Source organism: Syngnathus acus, chromosome 11, assembly GCF_901709675.1.
Source record: "Syngnathus acus chromosome 11, fSynAcu1.2, whole genome shotgun sequence".
Taxonomy (NCBI): domain Eukaryota; kingdom Metazoa; phylum Chordata; class Actinopteri; order Syngnathiformes; family Syngnathidae; genus Syngnathus; species Syngnathus acus.
In genome coordinates, this window is record NC_051096.1 from 3,365,433 (window position 1) to 3,392,535 (window position 27,103).

Sequence of the window (27,103 nt, forward strand, 5' to 3'; positions counted from 1 at the left end):
ATTTATGAAAGAAAGAGAGCAGAATATGCCCAGCAGAGTCTGTCAATAAAAGTGTGTGTGTGTTTTCTGATACCTAAATTCATCAACATGTAGTATCATCAAAAATTCTTGTCCCATCTGCTTTATCATGACTAATATTTGACACATCTCCCCAAATCATCAATTTGTAGTCTCAATAAGACTCGTCTTTTACTGAGTATCAAAGCTTCCGACGATCCTCGAAGGCAACACCTCGACTGCTGCTACTGCTGCCATGAGAGCGGGGAGGCAGGCAGGGAGCACGAAGAAGAACAAGGAGGAGGGGTGGAGAGAAAGAGTAGAAGAAGAAAACGAAGAAGTAGGACTGGGGGGGTGTCCTTGTCAATTATGTCCCGACTAAAGTGCTCTGCTTCCAAATTTCCATAGAAATTCACTTTACACCCCCCCACTGGCAACATGTGAATTTCAAAGGCCTTCCACGACGCTCACTTTTCTTACAAACTATCTTCACTTTCTCTTGTGTGTGTCTGCCCCCCCCCCCATCACTCTCTTCCTCACACACACACACACACTGCTTTTAATTTCATGCTTCCCTCTGCTTTTCTCCTCCGTTACTGCACACGCATGAAATGACATGCATCTTTGCTAATGGTCATGTGGCTATTTGCACTAGAATAGAATAAGCAATGCAGAACCAATGGAAAGCGGTTTATCAGCTCCAAACTGCATGTATAGAATATGCAAAAATAGAAAGGGCCCTCAAATTAAATTATCATAGTGTGGTCATTTGGAAAAGCTTGCATCCGGATGGACATCCAGGATACCAATACAAAAAATCATTTCAGGGGCAATGTTGAGGGCCACAAAAAAACGGAAATACAATAATAAAATAGAAACACATCAACACACGCACTGTCACTTTGTGAAAAGGACTGCAGACACTAAGTCTGTAGCTCCGAGCATTAACACGCAGAAAAGTGGCTATTAAATGAGCCTATTGTATATATTTGAAAAGAAGCATCACGCTATTTTAGCTTTCTTTGGGTCTAAAGGAGGGAAATTCATGTAGTTTATTTTGCAGTCAATTGATTTGCATAGGTGAATGGAGCTCGAAGCTAACGTACTGGGATTTTTATGGCCGGCGACGTGTTTATGTGCAACTTCGGTTCAAAGGCATTAGAGCAGAAATAATGGCTCTTCTTGGGGTGTAAACAATGTAAATCCCAACCACACATTAGTAGGAAATGATCCAATTTCACATAATTGGTACCAAAATTATGTTTTATTTACTACAAATACTTGATCTGTTTAAAAAAAAAACAAAAAAACTCCCAGGGTGTCAAGAAACGCCCCTGGTATGTACTTCTGACTGTTGGGTTCAATCCACCACTCTAATTTGGGATCTGAATCAAAAATTGAAATATGAAAGGTCAGGAAATGTTCGAAAATAGGAGGAACGAACGATCCAGTGATTGGGAAAGAGTGGCCTAAATGTAAACAATGTTTGTCCTGCTCCCGCAGTCCGGATCCAGTGTTGTTTTCATGGCGTTTGGATCCGCTTCCGGGTTTTACGTCTCTCCTCGCCCCTCACTAAGATGGCTGTGTCTCGCGGAGCCTCGTGCTGGTTCGCTCGATTTCTCGCTCGCGCTCTACTTGTGCGATAGAATCCCCTTTCGTTTTTTCTTTTTTTAATACACTAACGCGCTGCAAACTCGCTTGCACTCCCCCAGTTTAGCCGTCTCCGTATTTTTCGCGTGTTCTCCTTCGCCCAAACTTTCCCCCCCGTCCTTGTTTTTTTTTTTCCCCCCCTCAAGTTGAAACGGAGTCGCGGTGGATTTACCGGATACCGGTCCGGACGCAGGGCAAAACCGGGGGAGGGGGGGATGAACCGGGAGGACGGGTACGTTGTGTTCAACGCAGTTATATTCAATGACTATTCGGCGTTTAATCGCGAGTGAGTGGCCTTGCTGAGAGAAAAGGGGCGCCGTAGAAGGAGTGGGGAGGCGAGAGAGGGGGGATATCATGGCCGCTCAGGTCGCCAGCGTCGCCTCTCTCAACGCAAGCCCGCCGTCCGAACTCAAAAAGCCAGATCGGGACTCTCAAGAGGAGTCGGCGCCGGGGGAGAAGCAGCCGCAGCAGCATGAGAACAAGGAAGCGGGGCCCGACGGCGGCTCTCCCGGCCGAAAGGAACTGCAGGACGGCAGCGACGCTGCTGGGGGAGGAGGGGATCCTGACATGAAGAACGGCAACGGGAATTTGCCCAGGGTAAATAATAATAGCAGTAATCAGAACGATTCCGGCGGGCCCGAAGGGAATAACCATCCCGGCGTGGGACACCACCACACGGGCCCCTTCCCACCACCTCCTTACGGCTACAACCAGCACTACAGCCGGGCCCCTTTTCATCAACATGGCGGACAACAAAGCCCTGGCATGGCAGCTGCGTCGGGGCCGGGCATGATGGACCCTTACCCCGCCAATTCCCACGAACATGGCTACCCCAACCACTATAACAACTACAGCCCCTTCCAGAGCAGGACTTCATATCAGGGTCAGGGCTACGGGGCCATGAGTTCCCCGCGGAACAACCAGCCCCCGGCGGCTGGGGGGCAGCCAGGCAAGCAGCAGCCAGCAGCGGCGGGAGGAGGAATGGCTGCTACCTCCTACAACAACCAGAGGTATAATATGGGAAGCCAGCAGCCCACGTCGACGCCGACTTTGAACCAGCTGCTGACGTCCCCCAGCTTGGCCAGGAGCTACCCCAACTACCCGCAAGGAGACTACAACAACCAGGAAGGGGGCACCAAGGCGGCGGCGGGGGAGATGGCGAGTGGATACGGCGGGGTCCATCCGGGTTGGCAACAAAGAGCCCACCACCCGTCTCCCATGAGCCCGGGCAACACCGCACAACCCCCCAGTAGGAACCAGGTAAGTCCCCGCACTCGCAAACCTACCACGCTAAGCTTACCAGCCATTGTCTATGGAGCAAGAGCTCTAAAATGGCTGCCTCTCTCTTTTCACACACCGCCACCCCCTGCAACAGTGTTTCGGAGCGAGCAACGACTCGTGTTTTTCGTGTAAAAGCAACTTTTTGAGGCGAGGAGGTGAGAGAGGGGGGTGACGAGTTTGGCCAAGTACGGCGAGGAGTTTGGCAGGAGAAAGTGTGCGTTTAAAGAGCAAGGGGGTGATGTTGCCGTTTTCTTCCTTGTTTTCCTCCAACCTCCATTTAGCGATTCGACTGCGAATAGCCGAGCCTTGCCTTCCGTCTCGCTTGCCAAACGATCAAAAGTATCTTATGTGCTTCGTGAAACTTGTCATCGTTTAAACAGGGCGCAAATGACAGCCGCGGACTTGGGAAAATTGCATTTGCATATTCATTAAGCAAGAAGCTACGTCCTGCAAGTTGCTGCATGATGGAAGTGTGTGTGTGCGCGCGCGCGCGTGTGTTTTTTGAAAATGACCACCAATTAAGCGTCCACTCGGATTCAAAACGCGTGATTACGTCCTTTTTATGAGTGTTACCCGGGTTTGTCTTTTTTTACACCCTCCCTTTCCCCGCTTCCGCGTTGTCACTCCGGCTGCCTGCACTCGGGCTCGGCGCAGATTGCCTTTTGCTTTGGGATTTGAATTATGGAGGTAAAAATCGTGCTGTCAGAGCCACAAGACAGTTGGTCTTAGGTTGACATGCGAGCCGAGATCTGATTGGCTGGCCGTCCCTCCGCTCTCGGCCATTTATAATTGAATCTAATGGAAAAAAAAAAAAGGGCTGCAGCCTCACTACCGCCACTTTAGCCTCTTACACACTGCTCCACCAAACAAAATAGTCCTGCCTTTCGCCCCCTTTTTATGCCTTTGTTAGGAATTATCAGCAAGTGCGTGGTTTTAAAATGTACCTATGAGCTATCTAATCATGTTAACATGGTTGTGGTCATACAACGACAATATTTGTTCAGTATTTTTTTTGTTTGCAATTTTCAGGTGTAAACAGGAAATAGGTGGCTAGCTTTGAAGCTGTTATTTACATTTGCTGTTAATGTTAATTAAGCTGGTTTTAATTGGATTTCCTTATTCGTTATCCTATGATTAAATTATCTGTAATTTATCAAGGCTGTCCAACAAAATGACGTTTTTGTTTGTGGTAAATTGTACAAGAAAATTCATGTTATGAGAAGATGTTGCACCGGCTACATTTGTTTACAAACAGGAAAGGTGTCAGCCAAGTGTCACAGCATTCCCTCCCTCGCCAAGGTTTACAATGGCCTCATTTACTTTCTCCGCGCATTACCATGCAAGCAGCGCTCACCCTTGCGCCTCCCTCGAGTAATACCGGTAACATTTGGTGTTTGTTTACATTCTGGTTATGTCATTTGCACCGACAGGAGTGATGACAGACAGGACAGCGTTGCCTCTTTAGTGGTACATTTCTGTACATTAGCCGCAATAATCAAGTATTGCGTAAGATGGCACTTGAAGGGTCAAATGTTTTTTCCGATATTATGCTATTATTTATGAAAAACAACCGGATGCTTGTTTGTAGATCTCCCGACTTTTCTTTTTTGAAGCTTTTTTTTTTTCTTCCCTTGTCGCAGCACCAAAATGCATTTGTCTGTTTTGCCGCCCCGAAGCTTTAACCTGAGCACAAGCGGCCGTACACATGAAGTCCAGCATCGACGTAGGCGAAAGAAAACAATGCGCAAGCATCGCCGATTTTGAACTCTGTATGCAAACGAGTTCTCTCAAGTAAATCTTACGTGTTGGAAACAGAGAAGATGTCTGAAGGTCTCCCAAGTGCTAATGGACTTTTTTTTTGCGGAACGTTGCAGTCGAAAGCGCTGTCAACAGGCAAAAGAGACAAAATAGCTGTTTTTAAATTGTACAAGACTCGACCGAGACTGGTGATTGCACAAGTCTGCGACATTGGCGAAGGTCACAGTTGCGACAGTAAAACTTTAACTGTAGGATAATATGGAAGGAGGCGATGGGCATACTAATTAATTGTCGATAAATAGTGTCTTTTAAGTAACTTGAGTTGAAGTTTGACGGCGGCGGGCTTGTTTTGGCGTCGTTACCCGCCCAGCGCTGTGACGCCCAAGTTTGAATTAAAACCTCGAGTATAAACTCGGGTTGAAATCCACGCACCAAAGAAATGGCGTTATTTATTGACTTGCCTGCCGCTAATGGATGCGCACGCTTCTCCGCCGCCGTCTAAAAGGGAGCCCAGCCCGCCTTCCCCCAACCGCTGCAAATCGCAAAGTAGCTTACAAATCAAACGCTCGTGTAATGAAGGTGGACGATATTTATCGGCGCCGTAGCATTCGGAACAGCAACGCCGTTTACCAGAGGCGTAGGCATTTGCTTCACAAATGCTCTTTATATGTAAGATGGCGTAATTTCACTCGCAGAGGCAGCACTTCATCACCAAGATATTGCCGTGTCTTAATTTTGACCCTCCCTAAAAAAAAAAATTCTATCTCTTGTCAAAACTGCTACAATTTCCCATTGTGTCCAAAAGGGGAACGTGCTCCCTTTCAGGAGGAAGTTCACTCTTGCGCTCTTGAGCCGCGCACTGCTGATTAATGATTCTCCACAGGCCACATGGACAGCATGCTGCCTTCCGGCACTTTGTGTGTAATTTTGTGTGTGCGTGCGTATGAGACGTGAGGGTGTGTGCGTATGCTGTGAGAAACGGTGTCAGCGATACCCGGGGGGGGGAGGGGTTTGTTTTGTGAATGATCTTCGTCTGCCCCCTGACAGCTGTGTGTATATGTGTGTGTTTGTGTTACGCTGCACTTATTTGGCGGCGCTTTGTAAGCGCGTGCGTTCGTGTGCGTGTCTGCTGTCGTTGCCGCCTCGGGAAACTCTCTGACCCGCTCGTGCTCCTCGCATCACCAGCCGTTCATCTTCCTTAAGTGACGCCTCCTCGCTTCCACGCCACTGTAACCCCTCAAGACAGCGAAGCCTCCGAGGCGCCATGGCGACGACGTAGCGAGATCATTGCCACGGACGAGGCCTAAACGGAGCCTTCATTCCCTTTGACATTTGCCTCCTTAAAGGCTCCAGATTAGCATAATAATATCCTTCTTGTGCTCGAGGGGCGAGCTGATCGACTTTTTGACGTATGCTGCCAAGGCGTTCCGGATTTGAAGTAGTTAACCTTTAAAAATGGAAACCGCTGTTGCTAACGGAAGGTAGGGAATGACGCTTCCGGCAAGAATATATGATAAAAAAAAAATATATATTTATATAATATTAAAATATATATTTACTGTATTTGCTCATACCGAGCATGCCCCCCGCTGCAAGCTAGCACCAGGCCATCCTTCGCTTCTCATCCGAGTCGTCGTGCGGTCAGGTCGAGCTCCCAAGGTTGATGCGTCTGGACGCCAGACTAATGACTTAATTGCAAACGTGGCCTCTCTGCTTGTTTTTGGCGGTCGCCCGTTTACACTAACTGTCATTTATGGGCCCGTCCTGGTCGCTTTGGGCGTCACTAACGGTTAAGCTTCTCCTAAAACGTTATTTTTAACCTCAAATACGCAGTGTCACAAATGTTACTGGTTCGGTGAGTGATTTTGCGACAATTTTATTTTGAATAACTATGGATTGTGTTTTGAATTGTTTCAAATCGAGTTGAGGTAACACTTTTTTTTTCTATGGTATTGTTTTATTTTGGTGTGAAAATGGATTCATGTTTAGAGAAGGGTATTTCTGGACAGGTTACTGAATTTTTCAGTGAACGATACATAAATTATGATGACTAAATTGTGACATTTGCAGCCTGGCTGATTATCTCTCCTGAGATCCATTCCGTTCTTTGGTTCTGAGAAGATGTCATTGATCGTTATCCTGTTTTTGAAGGTAGTCATTTCGGGTAGACTGACATCACCAGAGGTCATAGGTCATTTCTCTGGTAAAGTCCGTATGTTGTTGTTGTCTGCGCAAATAAGCCACTTCTCAGTCTCAAGTTTCATCAAGTCGAGAAAGTGTCCCGGCAGCGGAAGCAAGCGTGCGCTTCTGTCAACCGTGACTGTGGATAACATCAACGGTGTGACGTAAGCCGGCGAGACCGCCGTGCACACACACACACGTCCACGTGGTTTGCCCTTTTGGAAACAACAATTGGAGCCATAAAATTGACTCCTGCCGTCTCGGGATCGGATATCCTGTCGCCTCTTTTGTGCGACATGCGATGCGCGCGAGGGCCGGCCTTTCGGCGGCGTGTGTTTGGGCTGCCGCCTTGCGTGCTGAGGGGCTTTAACGGCGAACAATGGTGTGTGCGCCGTGGCGGATTAAATTAGCGGCAGTTGTTTATCGGCCCCCCCCTCCTTTGCCGTTCCGGCCCATCTGCTCCTCCCTCCCTCTATAGCCCTTTACAACCCCCCCCCTTCACCACATCACACACACTTTTGAATAGTTGCAATCTCCACCAGCAAGCCTGTCGTGACACACTACATCAGCCCAACCTCTTCTGCCAAGAGTAATCGGGCTCTCCTCTATGCAGATTAGCCATGTGCTAATTGTGGTTATTTATTTATTTGCTTATGGGAGTCAAAAAGGGAGGGGGAGGAGTTACCTCGCCAATTGGATGACATTGACTGAGCAACAAATAAGGAAACGATTTTGGCAGCCTTTGTTGCCATTCAGTGTTCATGCCTAATATTTCTTCGAGTGGCCTCGAAGCTGAGGTGGCTAGGACGACGACGCTATCGCTTTATTATTCAACGACCAGTCGGAGAAACGAGTGGCGGTTCAGTGTCAGCGATGACTCTCGGGGAGCTGGAAACGCCGATTATAGTTGAGCTGTACTTTCCAGCTCTCTCTTTGTGCTGAGCTGTCAAGCTTCTTAAAGGCAAGCGGCCATCCCAATTCCACGGTGATGCATCGGGATCCGCCGCTCAGCTTCAGCCCAAGCTGTTGTCCGTTGAGGCCCAGTGTCACATCGCGTGTGGGGGGGTGATTTGTGTTCTTCCTTGCCAACTGAAGTTAAAAGTGCATTAGAGGTCACAGGAGTGTGACTACCAAGGCTTGTTACATCGTTTCCCTATAGTGCAGTTGGTAATGACCCAGAGTAGTACCCCCCCCCCCCTTGTCATATCTACGCCCCTGAACCTGGAGGAGCTCAATGGAATGTGGCCTGGAGGTCTCGGATAGCCATAAAACCCGAAGTGGAATTAGTCATCTTGGATAATGTTGCTTGACCACTCTGACAGCCTGTTGATCCCCCCCATCTTCTTCCACACCTACGCAGCTTCCAAGCGCACGCATGCGGACCTCCTCTCGCTCGCTCGCCCTAGCCATCCCCCTCCAGACCGCCTCGCCTCCGACTGCAGCACTGTCATTCATAGAATGCCAAAGCCTGCTGCTTTATTAAAGACCAGGAAGCGCAAGGCCTGGCCCAGGTTCAAACAGCGGCGCAGCTGGGACCTGTTACATTTTCGGCAGACTGCCCTTTCTGTCTGCCGGGCTATAAATAGCCCGCGGTGGTTGTCTCCCTTAACCAAGGAAAAGAGGTTTTGGGAGGGGGGAGAGGAAAAACACACACACACCGATTAATAACCGTGGGAAGCAATGAAAGCTTTGTGTCTGCTGCCCGGGGTCAGCGGGCCAGGAGGTGTTGCTTCCTCAAAGCCGCCATTGTGGCTCGTGCCTTTCTGCTGCGGTCACGGCGACGCCGCCCCCGTTGCCAATTTCTGACCACAAATCAAGAAAACGACCACGTCAGGAACGGCCGGCGGGATTCCAGGTTTTAATTATTTACGTTTGCGTCACGTGCCGGGGATTCCCTCCGCATCATCTGTTTTTATGACCTTGGCCCCGACTGCTGACAGCCGGCGCAACTTCTACATTACACTACGGCCCCTCCCTCCGGGGTCCAGACACCATCCTGACGTGTCTCCAGCTGAGCGGCGGGCCCACGTCCAGCCACCGCAGACACTCGCGCTTCCTCACGCATAACTCCTCCCCGCCGTTTTCGCCTGCTGTAACAAAATCCACCCACTGGCACAATGAGCCCAAGCAGGAAAAGGCTCCTGGCAGTTAGAGTAGGCCCCCGTTCATTCATTCATGGCCAATGTTTTCCTTTTCGAGTTGAAGACTAAATTTGTGTCCTCCTTGAAACTTTCTGGGAAAAAAAATCTGTTTATTCATTGGGATTCTTCCTGTGTGTCCTCCAGCCTGCGAGCCCAATGGAGCAGGTGGGGAAGATGCGCGGCCAACCATACGGAGGACCCAACCCTTATTCCCAGCAGCAGCAACAGCAGCAGCAGCAAGGGCCTCCCACAGGGCCCGGACCCCAGCAAACAAGCTCCTACCCAGCGCAGGGCTACGGACCTCCGGGCCCCCAAAGATACCCGATGGGGATGCAAGGTCGAACACCAGGCGCGATGGGCAGCATGCAGTACGGACAGCAGGTCAGTACTTATTGATTTGAAGGATGTTTCTTGCAACACAGAGTTGCTTTTTTTTTTTTTTAAAGCACACAGATAAAGAGGGGTGCCATTTCCACAGGCATTTGAGGAAATTCTCAGGTTTGGCGCCTTGGGAAATAATACTTGCTGGCTGCATCGGTAGAAAATGAAACTGCAAGAAGCCATTAGGATGTGTTCAAAAGGAGGGCTTGGGAAATCCATGTTTTTTTTCCCCCCCTCTCGGCACAGTGTGCGCAGACCGCTTTCTTGTCATACAATCGACAGCAAGTTTGTGCCGAACAAAACCTCTAATGAACTCTCCCAGCCAGCGGAAAAAAAAATGCATTCATGAATCCTGCAGAGTCAAAACCTTTTTTTTTTTTTTTTGCCTCCCTTCCACTTTGAGGTTTTTATGCCTGTTGTGTGTAGCCATTGTCATGCTCATCCGCTCGGTGTCTGACTGTCGACTCCACGAGTGCCCTCCAGACATTTAAAAAAAAAAGTTTCTATGCCCTTTTATGTTGAAGGTATGTGCAGCGCAGTACTTGATGGCGTTTTCATGTATGGCAGGTTTTTACCAACTTTTTTTGTCGCATTTATTTGAAAACCTCTCCAAAGCACCGCTTGCTTTTTTTTCCCCTCTTGTTCCTCACAAGGTCACTCTTGATACAGTTTCAACCGCATTGAATTGAATGAAAGTGTGCACAAGGAAAGTTTTTCATTGAAGCTCAAGGGATGATGTTGAAAACATTTTTTTTTGTGTCACTAAGTTAAAGTGGCTTGCCGGAGATTTTGTGTGTACTTTTTGACTCAGCAATAAGGAGTTGTATTTTTTAAACAGTCAGATTGTCAAGCCTCTCAGTGCTTTGATTAGAATGTTCGGTAAAAGGCGGATCTGCATTTTACCAGCTTTTTGACCATTCACCTTCCTCCTTCCGTAGATGTCAGCCTATGGACAACAAGGGCCCGGAAGCTACGGGCAGCAGGGGCAGGGCTATTATGGTCAACACGGCGGGCCGCCTCACCCGGGTCAGCAGCCGACACCTTACCCCGGCCAACCCCAGAGCAGCTCTGGAGCTCCCTTCCCCCAGCAGGGGCACCCCTCACAGCCGGCCGGCCAACACGGGCAACCCGGGGCCCCTTACCCTCAACCCCAAGGTCCTCACGTTCCTCCGGCTGGGCAGGCGCCCTATGTATCTCCTCAGCAACAGCCGAGCCAGCAGCAGCAAGGTCCTGGTCCTCAGAACCAGCAAGGCTCTCAAGGCCAGCCTGGCTACCCTCAAGCCTCTGCGCCAGGCCAGCCTACGCAGCAGCAAACCCCGCCGCAGCAGCAACAAGGCGCACCAGCGCAGCAGCAGCAGCAGCCGCCACCACCACCACCACAACAACAACAACCACCACCACCGCCACAACAGCAAGCAGGAAGTCAAGCTCCTCAATCCCAGCAACCACCAAGTCATGGCCAGCAGAGTCAGGCATCACCATACTCTCAGACACCGCCGCTGCCGCCGCAGCAGCAGCAGCAGTCGCCATATCAGAGGTTCCCACCACCCCCGCAGGTATTGTATTGTAACGTTCACACATATCACATAAAAAAAAAAATTAATTAGTGAGCAGGAGTGCAAATGAACCACAATTATGCAGGTGTTCATGTCATATATTCTCCTGATTTCCTTTTTTTTTTGCTTTTTCAGGAACTGTCCCAAGATTCCTTTAGCTCCCAGTCCAGCGCGCCTCCTTCCAACCAGCCCATGCCTTCCAACAAGAGCAGCCAAGAAGACAGCATGCAGGGCCGGCCGTCCAGTTTGCCGGTGAGTCCTTTTGTGTGTCGTGTGAAAAGCAATATTTTCAAAATAAAGAAACAAAATTGTTTCTGCTCCGAACACGATTTATCGTAATGCTCACTACTCATAATGCGAGCGTCAATAAAGGCGACGGACAACGGAGCAGATCTCAAAGTGCAACACATTAGCAAGGCGTCATTCGATTGTCGGCGGACACGCCGCACATGACAAAGCGCCACGCTATAGTTTTGTTTTTTTTGATCACGTCGGCTGTGTTTATAGGCCACTCTCCGCCGCTAACCTCGTTCCAGGGCCCGGGGAAATGCGAGTGAGTAATGAGATCATTAATGAGAGACAATGAAAGTGAGAGAGCAAACGTCAGCGAGGCGACGGACGGACAGGGGGGTGGTGGTGGGGGGGTGATCAAGGGGCGAGTGAGTAAATGACTTCAAACGGTGCAAGCGATCCGTCGGCGTGGGAGCTGCCGCGAGCGAGGAATGATAAGGAAGGTTGTCTTTGCCAATAAGGGATGCCCTCAGGACGTGTTACCCTCCTGTTTATTTTCTCTCTCCTTTTATTTATTTATACATCTCTGCGGGCTCTAACCATTGGCTGAGCTGGCCACGCTTGGGCTATTTTTACTTTTTCACTCCTTTCCCCCCCCTCCTTTCTCTCCCCCCCCCCCCCCCCCCCCCCCCGGCAGTCTTATTGGGGATTCCCTATCTGTGCTCGTTGATTGGCTGCGAGACATTAATCTGCTTGCCTCGGCGTGTCGGAGTCCGCGCGACTGTGTACAGATTAGAACACATTCAAAGAGCCTGACAGCCTGTTAAGGTCAGGTGGCCCTTAACCGTTTGGAACAAAACAAATGGACACTTATTCCAATCGGTTGTTTATTGATCATGTCATGATGTAGCTCAACGTCTCGCCGCCGACGTCATGTTGTCTTTCGACCGCAAGTAAACAGCGAATGACTCCAAATTCTGCACCTGGAAAATTGTGAGGGGGGGTTGGCAGAATTTGAGTGCTTGTGTCCTCATAGGGCTGAAGGAAAGCAAAACAGGCGGCAACAGAGCAGACAACCGACTAGCTAGGCAGGTTGAACCGGTTCCTGGTTTGCTTTCTGCCCCTGGCTCCGAAACACACGCGCTTGACTGTTGAGCATTAACCGCCTAACTGCAGTCACATCCAACGGAATTTTTCCAAACCAAGTTGACTTGACTTAGTTTTGCATCATTTTCCCGCTCAAGTCTTATGACCGACGAGATGCGGCGGGCTCGAAGGACTTGTAGGAGCATTGTCGCGGCTCCTGTTAGCAGGGCCTTAAAAGTCTTGGAAATCTCTGCAGCTCAGTCTTTGATTCTCCCCCCTGGAAGTGAGACTTCCTCTCCATGTCGACCTACGAGAGCGGGACCTTGTATTTTAATCTCCCCGTTGTCCTCTCGTAGGTCTTTTGTAGCCCCTTTCTCCACTGTTGGCTTAATCCCGTCAAAGGCCGCCCACTGACTCCTCGACTCGTCTTTTTCATGTGCTCGAGGAAGGTCACATGTTGGTCACACACTTTGAGTTTGTTTTCCTTTGCCTCCCCCCCTCGTCTATGAGTTTTCTCTCTTCTCTCGCCAGGATTGAGCGATTATCAGAATTTTGCTTGAGCACAGATTTCAGTCACAACCAAAGCTGTGGTACCACCCACATGAAAAAAAATAAAAAAATACACAGTCAGTCTGACCAAATTATCTTTAATAAGGCACAATTGTGGATCCTCCAGTCTGGCCCTGATCACAGCCTGCTCTGCCCTTCTACAAAGCTTCCCGTTCCCTGCTCAGCCCAGCCCAGCCCAGCCCGGTGCTGCTGCGGCAGCTAAGCTTGTTTTTGCGACATAGCTTCGGAGCAATCAGCCTGACAGGGCCGCCCCCCCCTCCCTCTCACCCTCCCTCTTTCGCTCTCTCACTAAGCCAGCCCAACCCCCTCCCTAGCTTTTTTTTTTTTTTTCCTTTTTCTTCCAATATTGCACTTTAGTGTTTTTGCTTCATTTCTTTTCAGTTTTGTGTTGCTGCCTCTCTCGTCCAACCTTCTAAATTCTTGCTTTCTCCTTGCCTTGCCCGCGCTCGGCCTCCTCCCCCCCGCTTTCTGGTTGGCTCCCTCCTTCAGTAAATCAGCTTTCATAACGCTGTGCAGCACAGCCTTGTTTTGCGGGGCTGTGACGCTCGCCGCGCTTGGCTTATTCAGAGTCCGGGGCCGGTTTCCTGTTGCTATTCTGGGGGCCTCGCTTCCTGTGTCGACTTGTATTATTCAGATTCCCGGGCGCCTCTCGCTCGCTCACTCCTGCCTCGACGCGTCCTCCCTTCTCATTCTCCTCCCCCCTCCCTCCAGTGTGTGATTTTTAATTAATGTACTCGAGAAAATTCAATGTGCTGACAAAGTGTGTTGTTTTGCTTTTTTTTTTTCTCCTCGCGCGGGTGAATTGGTTTGTCGGCAGCGAGCGAGCGTGTTCTGTTTGCGCTCTACTGTGAGCCTCCACATAGAACCCCCCCCCCCCCCCCCCCTCGCCTCCCTTCTTTGCTGCTCACTCTCACACACTCCCGTGCCCCTCCCCTCTGCCTCCATTTGTGCTAGGCTGAGCTAGTTTTGCAGCACAAAGACTGTGGCTGACTGCAGCACTGTCTATCCCCTCGGCGTTCTATCGGCTCTACACCCCCCCCCCCCCCCCCCCCCCCCTCTCCCGGAACTCGCTTGGATGGATGAGAGGGTCCCCACAATGAAATTACCCCTCACTCTGAGCTATCTACCCCCCCCAACCGTCCCCCTGCTAGATATTAGGCGATTTTTGCAGCGCCCTCTAGACACCCGGAATGTGTGACAACACCGAGAGGAGGGGCGATGCCTCTCTGTGAAGTAGGCAGACTGATTGTAATCACCTCCCCTCTCTGTCCACATCTCCCTCAGGCCCCTCCATCCCTCAGCTCTCTGAAGGCCAGAAGCCCTCAACGAAGGCTGGGCAGCTGCCTGCCTCGCTGGGGCATCTGTGCTCTGCTCTGGGACTCCCCATGACCATTGTGATTACCACAAAAGGCCCCCCATCACACACACACACACACACCATCTTTACATTATTCACAACAGTCAGACCCCCCCCCCCCCCACACACACACACAGTCTCCTCCCACCCCCTTCCATCAGGCGACACACAGACTGCTGCAGTGTTTGTCCCACCTTCATTGTTCCCCCCACAGAGAACTCCAATTAGACTAATGTGGAGCATTTAAAAAGTAGCTCTTTGCCATTTGTTCCCTGTTCTCACCTGGGGGAAAAAAAAAAAAAAGACCCCTTTTACATGTCCTCCTTCCAACTTAGGCCCATTCGTTCTATATTCCTCTGGCCATGTGGCTGCCAGTGATGAAGCAGCGGTGTGATGGTGACCTCTGGAGAGAAGCTATTGTGTCCCCCAAGGATTGCGAGGCACCTCTTTGATACTCCGTACAGGTTCGACGAGTGCCAAGTGTCCCATCTGCCTGTGTTGGATGTAAAATCCTGTCATGGCTGCTTCTTGGTGCACGAGGCAGGGGCCTTGCCTTGTCTTCTTGCCTTGCCTTGCTTCTCCTCCTTTCACGTCACTTCTTTCCCTCACAGTGGAATGGGAGTGCCCCCTTATGGTTGTGCTCAGCCCTGCAAAATCACGTGCCCGGGCTGAATCGGGCCTCTACCAAAGCCTCCCTGGCCCGGGACGGTCCGGGTTACCATCCCACGCTTCGAGGTGCTGTTGTTTACACGCCGGAGATGATTTCGGGAGCGTCAGACACTCGAGCGGGCTTTCGTTGTCATCGTATTGATGCCGAGTCATTAGCAGCCTCAGAGGCTGAAATCTAAAAGAAAATGTCTGTCTGTAGTGCTAATTGCAGCAGCAGATTGCGTGACAAACAAACAGATGTGTGAAGACTTTGAGCTTGACTGGTTCCTTCCACCACGGTTGCAAAGGCTCGACCGAGTGTGTGATTAAATAAGTGGCGCCTTTTGCGTCGTGTCCCGTTCCAATCACGGGCCTCCTCCAGGCTTCTTCTTCTTCTTCGTCTCCTTTTGTAGTAGCTTGACTGCGCAGTGACCCTGGCAAGCACACAGGGAGGCCCAGGAGTGAGCAACAAGACAGAGATGGCTGCAGGGGAGGGGGAGGCGAGGCGCTGTGTCGGCCCTAATGTGTCAAGCACGTGGATTGCGGTAACCATGGCAACCGTGGAGATGCAAGCCATACCCCTCTCCCTCTTAAGCACATAAAAAGGTGGTTCCCCCCCTCCCCGCTGATCTGCCTCGTAGACGGTTTGACTGACAGGTGAACTCTGACCAGGTCACACCGGGCTCCTTTGCGCCAGATCTAGTTCCACGACTGGTCTGTGTCACACATTCCAGATATGTGTCATTATCTCAAGGCCGCTTACTCTCTGCGCTCACTCGCAGGCGCTTAAAAAAAAAAAGAGAGAGAGGGAGAAAGAAAAAAAGGAGAGAGAGCGGCTGGCTTGGCAGACTAATGGCTGTGGTCGGGCTTGACTGACTCAGTGAAGTAATCTGCAAATGGAATACATTAAGACAGGCAGAGGAGAGTGCACATGACTCAGGAGATGTGGAGAACACGGGAATTGGCCTGCGTCCATACAACCATAATTGCATTTCTCACCCCCCTCCAAAAAATGTCCTTAAAATTAATTTCCCTCTTCTTTATATTCTAAATTAAAAAAAAAAAAAAAACTCTGTCTTTAACCATCACGAGCAGGCTGCAGTTTGTCGTGTTCCCGTTGTGAAGGTCCATGTTAGGCAGAGCTGGCGAAGCACAAAATGGCTGCCACAGAGGGAAGCTTGAAGCTCTGCAGGAAAGGACTGCGGCTTTCTCCTTTCTGCGCCGTCCTTTCTCCACTTTTACAATGTCATAAGAATAGCATTTAGTTGCCTGTGCGTGCGTGCGTACGCGTGTGTTCAACATTTGTCCTAATATTATTATGATTATAACTTGCACGACAGCCTTGCCTTCACTCTTTTCCTCCACCGCGCTCTGATCTTCGCTACTCACCGTCCTTTCCCTTCTAATTAAGACTGTTGAATATCACGGCCACGGCAGCATTACTATCACCGCCAATAAGCCCCCCGCCCCACCGCACCGCTCTCCCCCCCCCCCCCCCCCCCCCCCCCTCTGCTCCTCGCTGTCCGGCCCTGTGCAGTCAGCAGAACTAGCTGCTGTGTGTGCGTGCTTGCGTGCAGTATTGAGCCGGGAAAAATCGATGGCTGCAGAGTGGGAGTGTGGAATGGAGCGTTTGTGTGTTCCAGGCTGGGCTAGCGTGCATCCATCGGGACTGAGGCCGGGCTGGGACTAGCGCTTAGCAGGTGTTTGCTTAAGAAGGTTTGTCTTAAGCACCTTGACTCGGCACTGATCTGCAAACAGATGTGACAGAGTAACGTGTTTTGAAATAGACATAACTAGCTTGTTTTTTAATAGTAGAACTTGAGTAGCCTGTTTGTTGACTCCCACCGAAGTGTGTCACCCATTTGCAACGACCCCCTGACCAACAGGCCTGACTCACCTTTGCCCCCTAAGAGGTAGCGACACAACTTGACCCCTGACCTTTTACGCCTCGGGGTCTCAGGCAGAGATAAATGTCGGCCGTTTTTTTTTCTTCTTCTTCTTCTCCGTAACAATGGAAGGGCTCTTTTGAGGATGGCGGCTACCAAGGTGGTCATTGTGCTGGCCGGCAGACACATGACCGATCTTGTGACGTCTCAGTGGAACTTGGGTGGGTGTCGGAGACGGGAGGGGGGGGGGCAGGGTTAAATGTCAGCAGACAACAATGGTAGACACAACCTTGGTTGATGAAAGTAGTGGTCCTTAAACTCTGGGTCTGTGAGCCTCTTGGTCTCCATAAATATTTGCAATAAATCATGTCATATGATTTAAAAAAGTGTACACCCTTGTTGAAGGACCATGTTGGGAAAATCTGTGAGCTTTTCCAATTCAGCGCAAAATGATCCAAGATAATAGCCCTGCCTGCTGTGTGTCATATGCTTCACCCGTGCAGGTCAGAGAGGCCTTGGCTTGTTCAGGCAGTCTGGGAGGGGGGGTGGGGGGCGTTGTATTGTGAATCAGCACTCTCCTCCTGTCGCTCCCTTTGTGGTTACTCCATCAGGTCACATCCCCAAAATAGCAACGGGCACCGTTTCAAGCGCAAAAAACCGCCAGCTTCAGGGGCGGCAGCCAGCCTTGCGAGTGTGTGAAATTTCTATGGGAATTGTTGGCCACCTTCCAGCCAATGCTTTTCCCTCCGCCCCCCCCTCCTCCCCTAACTGCCTCCCTCCCCGCTTCCTCCGACGTGACTGGCAGATGAGTTTGCATTTCTGAGGAAGCACATGGGCTCCACGTGAGCAAGCCGGCATGTAAACATTCACCTTCGCACAAGCGCTTCGGGCCGGGAAGTCACGATAACAGCGTCGCGTCGGCAGCAACCGCCAGTAAAAGGAAGCATTCATCAGACAGAGGCGTTCAAATCACAAATGTTTGTTGCAGGACCTGTCTGGCTCCATCGACGACCTTCCCACCGGCACGGAGGGCGCCCTGAGCCCGGGCGTCAGCACCTCGGGGGTGTCCAGCAGCCAGGGGGAGCAGAGCAACCCCGCCCAGTCGCCTTTCTCGCCGCACACGTCGCCCCACCTGCCGGGCATCCGCGGGCCATCACCGTCGCCCGTGGGCTCCCCTGCCAGCGTCACGCCCTCTCGCACCGGCCCTTTGTCCCCCGCCGCTGTGCCAGGTCAATAAAAACATCCAAATATTAGAATAGTACTTCAAGACGACGACAAATGGGAGCTCTGCGTAAATGCATTACCACTGAGGAGTTGACGCCGTCCGTGTCAGATGCCGCACAAAAGCAGGATATATTTTGGAGCGCAAAGTGAACGCTGGCACACTCCAAAACACGAGCGCTCTCATTTGTAATTCATGAGGCGACTTGCCAGATGGGAACATTAAGTCTCCATCTACTATCACAAGGCTTGTAAAGCATCCAAACAGCAGCCACTGTGTCAGAGGCAGCGTTGCTTTTGATGTCTTTTTCCGTTTCTTTAGAAATTGCCGGTTTTCACAATTCCCACGCTCAGTTCATGTTTATCCAATTCGCGTCCGCTTACAGGTAATCAGATGCCTCCCCGGCCGCCCAGTGTCCAGTCTGACAGCATCATGCACTCTTCCATGAACCAGTCAGCCATGGGCCAAGACAGGGGTGAGTGTGCTGGGAATTTTTATCGATGAGGCCATCGCTAATGTAGAATGACTTCAAATGACGGCGCTTCCCGTTTCTCGCCCTCCAGTGTACATGCGTAACCCACAGATGCCTCCTTACGGGTCCCCGGGACAACCTGGCTCTGCCTTATCTCCACGCCAGTCTTCGGGGGGTCAGATGCATAGCGGAATGGGACCCTACCCCCAGAACAACTCCATGGGAAATTACGGCCCTCAGGGGAGCCAGTACGGACCTCAAGGTGATTATGCAGATAATCCAGATTTCCATTTTCCTCTCACTCTCCCACTACGTATCAAATTATCACTTTGCTTTGAAGTCTTCTGTGAACTTTGAAGAAATTGTCCCCGTGAGTCATAGCAACCGACCACCGGGGCCCGATAAAGCCCCGCTTGTCAAAATAGGCGGCACAGAGGTAAATTTAGAACCGGACCACAGGGACCGAGTAGATGTAATCTGAAGAATCCCGACATCCTCTTAAAAGTCACCTTTGAAAACAGTAGGTGGTCATAAAGCAATGGCGGCGGGTGTTTGGTTAAAGTCGCGAGATGGTTGGAATAAGGTCAGGTGTGTTTTGTACCATGCCAAATTTTCCAAACCCAAAAAGTAGTTAACGTCTGAAAATTCAAAGGACTATGTTTTCCTCATGCCTCCAGGTTATCCTCGGCCGCCGGGCTACTCAGGGATGCCCAATGCTAACTACCCAAGCGGGCCCGGCATGGGCGGCTCCATGAACCCCATGCCCGGCCAGGGCAGCGGGGCGCCCTACGCAAACATGCCCCCCGGCGGCAGAGTGGGCCCCGGCCAGATGGGCGCCAGGCCCTACGGTCCCGGCATAGGCTCCAACATGGGCAGCATGCCTCCTCAGGTGGTATCGGGCATGTGCCCGCCTCCGGGAATGAACAGGAAAGACGGCGGGCCCTCCATGCACCACGGACCTTCCAACTCCATCCACAACAGGTGGGTGCCACGCAGCGAGGCAACATGTGACGCTCTGTGTTTGGAGCACAAATCCTTTCAGCAGAATGAGACGGTGCATGCGTGCGCTTTCTTTGCTTGTGTGACCATGAAAAATGATGAGCTTTTCCCACGTGCTGTGTTTAGTTCGAGTACATGGCAGCAGACCAAGTACTTATCAGAGAGAGAGAGAGAGAAAGAGAGGGAGAGAGGTGGAGGGAGGTAGAGAGAGGGCGAGAGCGAAGCGGATCAGTGAAACGCGTCCTTCCTGAGCGAGGATGCCAGCTCAGCCTCCAGACATTCAGTCATCCTGATTTTGGCAAACGCTAGAGTCACTCGATAGAAAAACGGTGCTTTATTTATTTTTCTCCCCACAATGATCAAACAAAAGCTGAGTTGTCGCAAAAAAGAAATCTGACTTGCTTGGAAAGACATGTTGCAGGAATTTGTAAGCTATAAGATTGTCTTCGACAGGCCGCCCGGCTACCCCATGTCCCAAGGCATGATGGGTTCGGCTTCTCCGTACGGCCCGGGCATGAACAGCATGCACGGCATGATGAACCAAGGCGGCCCGGGTCCTTATCCAATGGCTGCAAACATGGGCAACAACACTCCCGGTGAGCACACGATGCACGGCGCAATATTTAGTGAGCCCCGCGGCACGTATTCTTATTTGTTTGGCGTTTCAGGAATGGCTCCCGGTTCCGAGTTTGGCATGGACAAAATAAACCCGGCCCAGAAGATGAACAACAAAGTGGACGGGACTCCTAAAACTGAATCCAAAAAGGTGGGCGTTTGCATCCTGGCACTTGGTCCGTCGCCTTGTTTCGAGTCAAACAAAATTTTCTTCGACTCCCTGCAGAAGTCGAGTTCTTCAACCATCACCAACGAGAAGATCACTCGCCTGTATGAGCTCGGCCCGGAGCCCGAGAGGAAGATGTGGGTTGACCGCTACCTGGCCTTTGCCGAGGAGAAAGCCATGGGCATGAACAACCTCCCCGCCGTGGGGCGCAAGCCTCTCGACTTGTTCCGACTCTACGTATCCGTCAAGGAGATCGGAGGCCTCACACAGGTACGCTGGGATTTGCTTGGCCCTTTGTGCAGCATATTTGAAGCACATCTTTCTCACCCAGGTGAACAAGAACAAGAAATGGCGGGAGCTCGCCACCAACCTCAACGTGGGCACGTCAAGTAGCGCCGCCAGTTCCCTCAAGAAGCAGTACATCCAGTGTTTGTACGCCTTTGAGTGCAAGATCGAGCGTGGCGAGGAGCCGCCCGCTGACTTTTTCAACACGGACACCAAAAAGAACCAGCCGAAGATCCAGCCACCCAGTCCTGGTATGTTCTCAACCTCTTCTGCCTCTGTGTAACAATATTGGAAGCTCAGTGCTGACCAGCCTTTTCTGGCACAATGAAGGCCTGCAACTCCAAATTCGGACCTGCCTGTCTACTTTTAAAACAAAAAAAAATGGTTGAAGAATCTACAATGTAGTTTACTGTACATCACAGTGCTTGTCAGCTGGCACTGGTTATATGAAAGAAGGGGGGGGGTAGGGGGGGGTTTAATATTCGCTGCCTGATTGGTGCCTGGCCCAGGGCTACAAAGGAAACACTCCCTGGAGATTAGTACTGAGCCAGAAATGATGAATGGGAGGGGGGTGGGGTGGAGGGACGAAGCTCGAGTGTGTTAAAGTCGCACAATTTCTCTGACTCTGCCCTCCACCCCACTCCCCCCTACCCCCTTTTCCTCCCTCGTAGAAGGGAAATCCCTGCCGGGGGGGAGGGGGGAAGGGGAGCTGGTGCGAGAGAGGCGCGATGGTGACGTGAGACATTGTGAATAAGCGTAACCTGGCAGTGACCCCAGCGTGCATGTGCGCGCGGCGCGATTTAATGACTGGGAAGCCGTGAGTCATCAGACTTGAGTCCTGAGCAGGAGCACGATACTGTGTCTCACACACAAACACAATCCATCAGCAAGCATCATGCACACATGCGAGCGTCACCGTTCTGACAGCCTGCCTGGCTGCCCGGCCGGCCATTTGTCATTGTCAGAGGTGAAGCTGTTTTCCCAGAGGCGGATGTGATGGCAGGTTGCTTTTCCGAATACACTTTAAATGCGTGTCCTTATTTTTGTAGCTGGTTCTGGATCGCTCCAAGGCCCCCAGACTCCTCAGTCCACCAGTAGTTCCATGGCAGAGGGGGGAGAACTGAAGCCTCCCACCCCGGCCTCCACCCCCCACACACAAATGCCTCCCATGCCGGGTGCCAGGTAGGACTCGGACACGACATTCTTGCAAGAAACCGTACAGACCAAAAACCGCATTTTCGTTGCTTTGTCATTAAAATACAGTTTTGTTTGTTTTCTTTCTCAGGAGTAGCGTCAATGTGCAGGACCCCTTTGACGACGGCAGCGACCGGGCGTTTTCCCGAAGGAACGCAATGACCCCCAATTCTCAGAGCTACCAGCCCGGAATGGCCGGTCCCGAGATGATGGGTCGGATGGGTCCCTACGAGTCGAACAAGGACCCCTTTGGCGGCATGAGGAAAGGTGAATGGACGCGCCGACTAAGTTTGATCACACGCTAAAATGGAACCAACCTAACACTGTGTTTTCATTTAAGCTGGGGAGCAGTTCATGCCACCCGGTCCGAACAGCGGGATGGGAGATCAGTACAGCAGAGGCCCACCAGGGCCCATGGCAAATCTGCCAATGGGTCAGAGGCAACAATATCCTTATGGATATGATCGCAGGTACAGACAGAGTCGACGATGGAATTTCTTTTCGGGTAAATCTGTGCTGTCCGCCGGAATTAAGGACACAAATTTAACCCACAGGCAAGAGTCAAGCATGGGTCCTGACGGGAGCATGGGACCCGGGGCCGCTCAGCCCAACATGATGCCTTCCGGAGCCGACACGGGGATGTACTCGCCCAGTCGCCCGCCGCCCCAGCAACGGTAATGACTGAGCTCGTCAGACGCGCCTTCTATGTTGTGCTAGAGCGGCGCTTTCCGTTTCATCCCTATATGCAATGAAAGTGACTTTAGTTTGTGGGTCCCTAGGCACGACTCCTATGCCAATCAGTACCCTGGCCAAGGAGCGCCCCCTGGTGGCCCGTATCCAAACCAACAACCGGGAATGTATGCACAGCAGCAACCGGTAGGGATTGTAACAAATGATTCAGAATAAGATGAAAGTTTTGAGCATTACAAAAACGGCTGCCTGCTTCTCACCAGAACTACAAGCGTCCCGTCGACGGCGCCTACGGCCCGCCCGCCAAGCGTCATGAGGGAGAAATGTACAACGTCCCTTACAGTGGTCAGCAGCCTCCAGGACCTCAATCATCAGGGCCCCAGGGCCAGCAGGACATGTATAATCAGTACAACGCCTACCCCGGAGGGGAGCGGAGACCCCCAGGTCCGCAGAACCAGTTCCCATTTCCCTTTGGCCGGGAGCGCGGATCGTCATCGGGCGGCCCCAATTCCCAGTCGCCGATGCCGCCGCAGATGATGGCGAGCCCAATGCCCTCGGGTCCCGACGGCCCCCAGGGCCCCATGTGGCAGGGCCGCAACGAAATGGGCTATCCCAACTATCACAACCGCCAGGGGCCCCCCGTGCCGGGCCAGACCCCCGGTTACCACGGCATGAACCGCTCCGAGGAGATGATGCCGTCGGATCAGCGAATGAACCACGACGGCCCGTGGCCCGGCCACGTCAACCAGCGACAGCCGCCCTTTGGACCCGGCGGCTCCGGCCCGCCCATGACGAGGCCCCTGCCGTCAACTTATCAGACGTCGCAGAACCATATTCCTCAGGTGTCAAGTCCGGCCCCCATGCCACGGCCCTTGGAGAGCAGGACGTCACCCAGCAAGTCGCCCTACATGCATCCGGGCATCAAAGTGCAGAAAGCCGGCCCCCCGGTGCCCGCCTCCCACATTGGGCAGGCGCCCGTGCAGCAGCCACTCATGCGGCGGGATGTGGGCTTTCCTCCCGGCTCTGTGGAATGCTCCGCACCGCACCTCAAGCCACGGAGACGGCTAACCATGAAGGACATCGGTAAGCAACTTCAACTAAAAGACCGACCGCCCTACGCACGTTTGTGGCTCTTTCTGATTTTGTTGTGTTTTGACAGGCACGCCTGAAGCGTGGCGTGTGATGATGTCACTAAAGTCAGGGTTGTTAGCGGAGAGCACCTGGGCCTTGGACACCATCAACATCTTGCTCTATGACGACAATAGCATCACCACTTTCAACTTATGCCAGGTACGGTCCATAAAGCCGCGAAAGCTGTCTGAGCAGATTGAGTGAAGGTTTGACGGCAACTCCTTTTGATTTTCAGCTGCCTGGATTCTTGGAGCTGGTGGTGGAGTACTTCAGAAGGTGCCTGATCGAGATCTTTGGCATCCTGAAGGAGTACGAAGTGGGCGACCCCGGTCAGCGCACCCTACTCGACCCAGACGCCGCCGAAGACTCGGACGACGACATGCCGATGCCCGAAGGAGAGGTCGTTCACACCGACGACGAGGAGGACGAAGACGATGAGCCGGATGACGCCAGGGTCCAGTCGGGGGAGGGGGCGGTGACGGAGGAGAGGTCCCAGAAAGACGAGGATAAAGGCGAGGAGAAACCGAGGGTCAGGGAACCCGCTACCTCAGGGTCTTCCCAGGACCCCAACACAGAGAGGCCCAGGCAGGCGAGCAAGTTTGACAAACTCCCCATCAAGGTGGTCCGCAAGAAGAACCCCTTTCAGGGCAGCCACGCATCCAAGATGGGCCAGCGGCAGAGCTTCGACAGTGGCCTGGTCCACTGGAGCGTGGGCGGCGGCGACATTACCGAGCACATCCAGACGCACTTCGAGAGCCGTGTGGCGCGCCCAAAGGCCCGCAAGCGCTCGTCCAAGGAGAACAGACCGGGACAGGAGACCCCAGGCCCGGAGGTCCCGGTGTCCCGGGCCACGGAGCTGCCGCTGGCCGCACCGGTGACCGCCACTATCGACGACGTCCTGTCGGCACGGCCGGGCTCGGTCACGGAGGAGGCGGTGCGAGGCGGCGCCGAGGAACAGAAGGAGAACGGCAAGTTCCTGTTCAGCATAAATCCCGAGCTGCAGAGCCGGCGCAATGTGAAGATCCTGGAGGACGAGCCGCACAGCAAAGACGAGACGCCGCTCGGCACCCTGGCCGACTGGCAGGACTCGTTGGCGCGGCGCTGCATCTGCGTGTCCAACATCGTGCGCAGCCTCTCTTTTGTGCCCGGCAACGACCAGGAGATGTCCAAGCACCCGGGTCTGCTTCTGCTGCTTGGCCGCTTGGTGCTGCTGCACCACCGACACCCCGAGCGCAAGCAGGCACCCGTCACCTACGAGAAGGAGGATGAGGAGGACGAGGGCGTGAGCTGCGAGCGTGACGAGTGGTGGTGGGACTGCCTGGAGGTCCTGAGGGAGAACTGCCTGGTGACTTTGGCCAACATATCGGGCCAGCTGGACCTCTCGGTGTACTCGGAGAGCATTTGCCTGCCCCTCCTGGACGGCCTGCTCCATTGGGCCGTGTGCCCCTCGGCCGAGGCCCTGGACCCCTTTCCCACGCTGGGCCCGCACGGCTCGCTATCGCCGCAGAGACTGGTTCTGGAGACGCTGAGCAAGCTGAGCATTCAGGACAACAACGTGGACCTGATCCTGGCCACACCGCCCTTCAGCCGCCTGGAGAAACTGTACGGCGCCCTGGTGCGGCTGGTGGGCGAGCGCAAGGTGGCGGTGTGCCGCGAGATGGCCGTGGTGCTGCTGGCCAACCTGGCGCACGGCGACAGTCTGGCGGCGCGCGCCATCGCCGTGCAGAAGGGCAGCGTGGGGAACCTGCTGGGCTTCCTGGAGGACAGCCTGGCCGCCACGCAGTACCAGCAGAGTCAGAGCACGCTGCTGCAGATGCAGGCGCACTTTGAGCCCACCAGCGTGGACATGATGCGCAGGGCGGCGCGGGCCCTCCACGCCCTGGCCCGGCTGGAGGAGAACCACTCGGAGTTCACGCTGTACGAATCGCGGCTGCTGGACGTGTCAGTGTCGCCGCTCATGAACTCGGCCGTGTCGCAGGTCATCTGTGACGTACTCTTCCTGGTCGGCCAGTCATGACAGCCGTTGAGGTCCTCCTTCCGTTCCCGCCGCGCCCCGACTTTTTTGTGAGCAGAATTTTAGACTGTCCTACTTTTTTTTTTTTTTTTTAATTTATGCAAAATCACCTCAGATTCCACTGTCTTTCTCCCTCTACCGCGGACAGGAAGGAATACCATGAAGTAGAAAGATAACCGCAGGAGACGAATGGATGGGGACCCCCTACCACTTTCCTCCCACCCGCGTGCGCGCTTAGCCCCGAAAGGACTCGTTTTTCAATGAAAAAAGAAAAATGACCAGGAAAAAAAAAATAACTGTAACCAAAGTTGCTGTCTCGTTTACAGTCAGTTTTGGGAATGCTTGCTTTCTCTCCCGAGGACTCGGGATTGCTGTATTGCTCGGCCGCCCCGCCCTTGCCCCCCCCCCCCCCCCCCCCCACACACACACACACAGGAACCACATTTGGGGGGCGGACACATGTGCTCTCCTGTGCAGTAGATTGTAGGACTGTTTTCTTTTTTTCTTTCCCTGTACTGTACACCTTCAAAGAAAGTGTCAACATACTGTAATAATACTGTTTCACACTGAGATATGCCGACTCGGCAGCAAACTGTAGTTTTTATGTGGAAAGTGACGAGGACGACGGCTACCAACCCCCCCCACTCCCCCAAAGTACGGTGAACCTACAACACCCCGACCTCTCCTTCTCTTTTGTCCCTTGATTGTATGACTTGTACTGGGACTGGTCCTCGGCGCTAGATCCAAGCAGACCCACCCGGCTGCGCTGTATATATCCCATGTTGTACATGAATTACACACCCTTCTCTATCTCGCTCTCTGTCTCTCGCTCTCTTTCTTTATGTTCTCGATTCTATCGCTTCACCGTTTTTAAAAATTACCACTTAACACACACAAGACACACGAGACTGTCTGGTGCGGCTGTAGAGAATATAACGAGAGAAAAAATGTCTTGAGTAACAACTAGACCTTGATGAAGAAAAACTTTTTATTTTATTTTTTTCAGTGATGCGGATTCTGCATATTTGTATTTCAGATGTAGCTAAAAACTTGATGTAAATTTACCCCCCCTCCTTTTTTTTGTTTCTTCCTCCCCAGCCCTCCTGCCCCCCTTTTTTTTGGCTCAATGAATATCATTTATTCAGTATCAAATCTTTATACTATATGTTCCACGTGTTAAGAATAAATGTACATTAAATCTTGCTAAGAGCTTTGGTGTGGATTTTTTCAGTAATAATTGAAAGTGGTGTTTTTGAGCCATTCCTCAAATGGCCATTGTTTATTGAAATATTGAAAAGCATCACACAGATGAGCAGATTTAAATTCATACAACTTTGGAAACAGAACTTTGGTGATTGCTGACTCTTTGACCATTGGATATTACGTCTAAGACAGATATATAAAAATTGGAAAAGCGACAGGTAATTTGTTTTTCGTTTGAAAGGAAAAAATCGAAATATATATATAACTTCAAAGTAACTCAACATAACGACTTACAGTAAAGCCTCGGTTTTCGACCACAATCCGTTCCAGGCGGTTCGAGAAGCGAATCGGTCGAATTCCGAATCTATTTTTCCCATAACAAATAATGG

At 52.0% G+C, this 27,103-nt stretch overlaps 1 protein-coding gene across 2 annotated transcripts; it reads left to right on the forward strand.

Annotated features, from left to right (window-relative positions):
* Positions 1 to 1,542: 1,542 nt before the first annotated feature.
* Positions 1,543 to 26,720, forward strand: arid1ab (AT rich interactive domain 1Ab (SWI-like)). 2 transcript variants are annotated; one of them, XM_037263678.1, is made up of 21 exons: positions 1,543 to 2,657; positions 2,724 to 2,907; positions 9,153 to 9,389; positions 10,328 to 10,945; positions 11,081 to 11,197; positions 17,712 to 17,952; positions 18,331 to 18,420; positions 18,509 to 18,679; positions 19,095 to 19,398; positions 19,870 to 20,012; positions 20,085 to 20,182; positions 20,258 to 20,467; positions 20,529 to 20,733; positions 21,532 to 21,664; positions 21,768 to 21,943; positions 22,017 to 22,146; positions 22,231 to 22,350; positions 22,456 to 22,552; positions 22,630 to 23,449; positions 23,526 to 23,656; positions 23,733 to 25,514. In XM_037263678.1, exons 1-21 carry the CDS (start codon positions 2,002 to 2,004, stop codon positions 25,512 to 25,514), a joined length of 6,663 nt encoding a protein of 2,220 aa, XP_037119573.1. In that variant the 5' UTR covers positions 1,543 to 2,001. The 2 variants fall into 2 exon arrangements, with proteins under 2 accessions (XP_037119573.1, XP_037119572.1); XM_037263677.1 differs by having other exon boundaries at positions 2,002 to 2,907; positions 23,733 to 26,720.
* Positions 26,721 to 27,103: the final 383 nt, after the last annotated feature.

Excerpts from the sequence above, each read along its gene's own strand:
- arid1ab (XM_037263677.1), top strand. The coding sequence starts at position 2,002 with ATGGCCGCTCAGGTCGCCAGCGTCGCCTCTCTCAACGCAAGCCCGCCG. Across the intron at positions 10,946-11,080 it reads GGTTCCCACCACCCCCGCAG|GAACTGTCCCAAGATTCCTT; the intron begins GTATTGTATTGT and ends TTGCTTTTTCAG. Across the intron at positions 20,734-21,531 it reads GATCCAGCCACCCAGTCCTG|CTGGTTCTGGATCGCTCCAA; the intron begins GTATGTTCTCAA and ends TTATTTTTGTAG.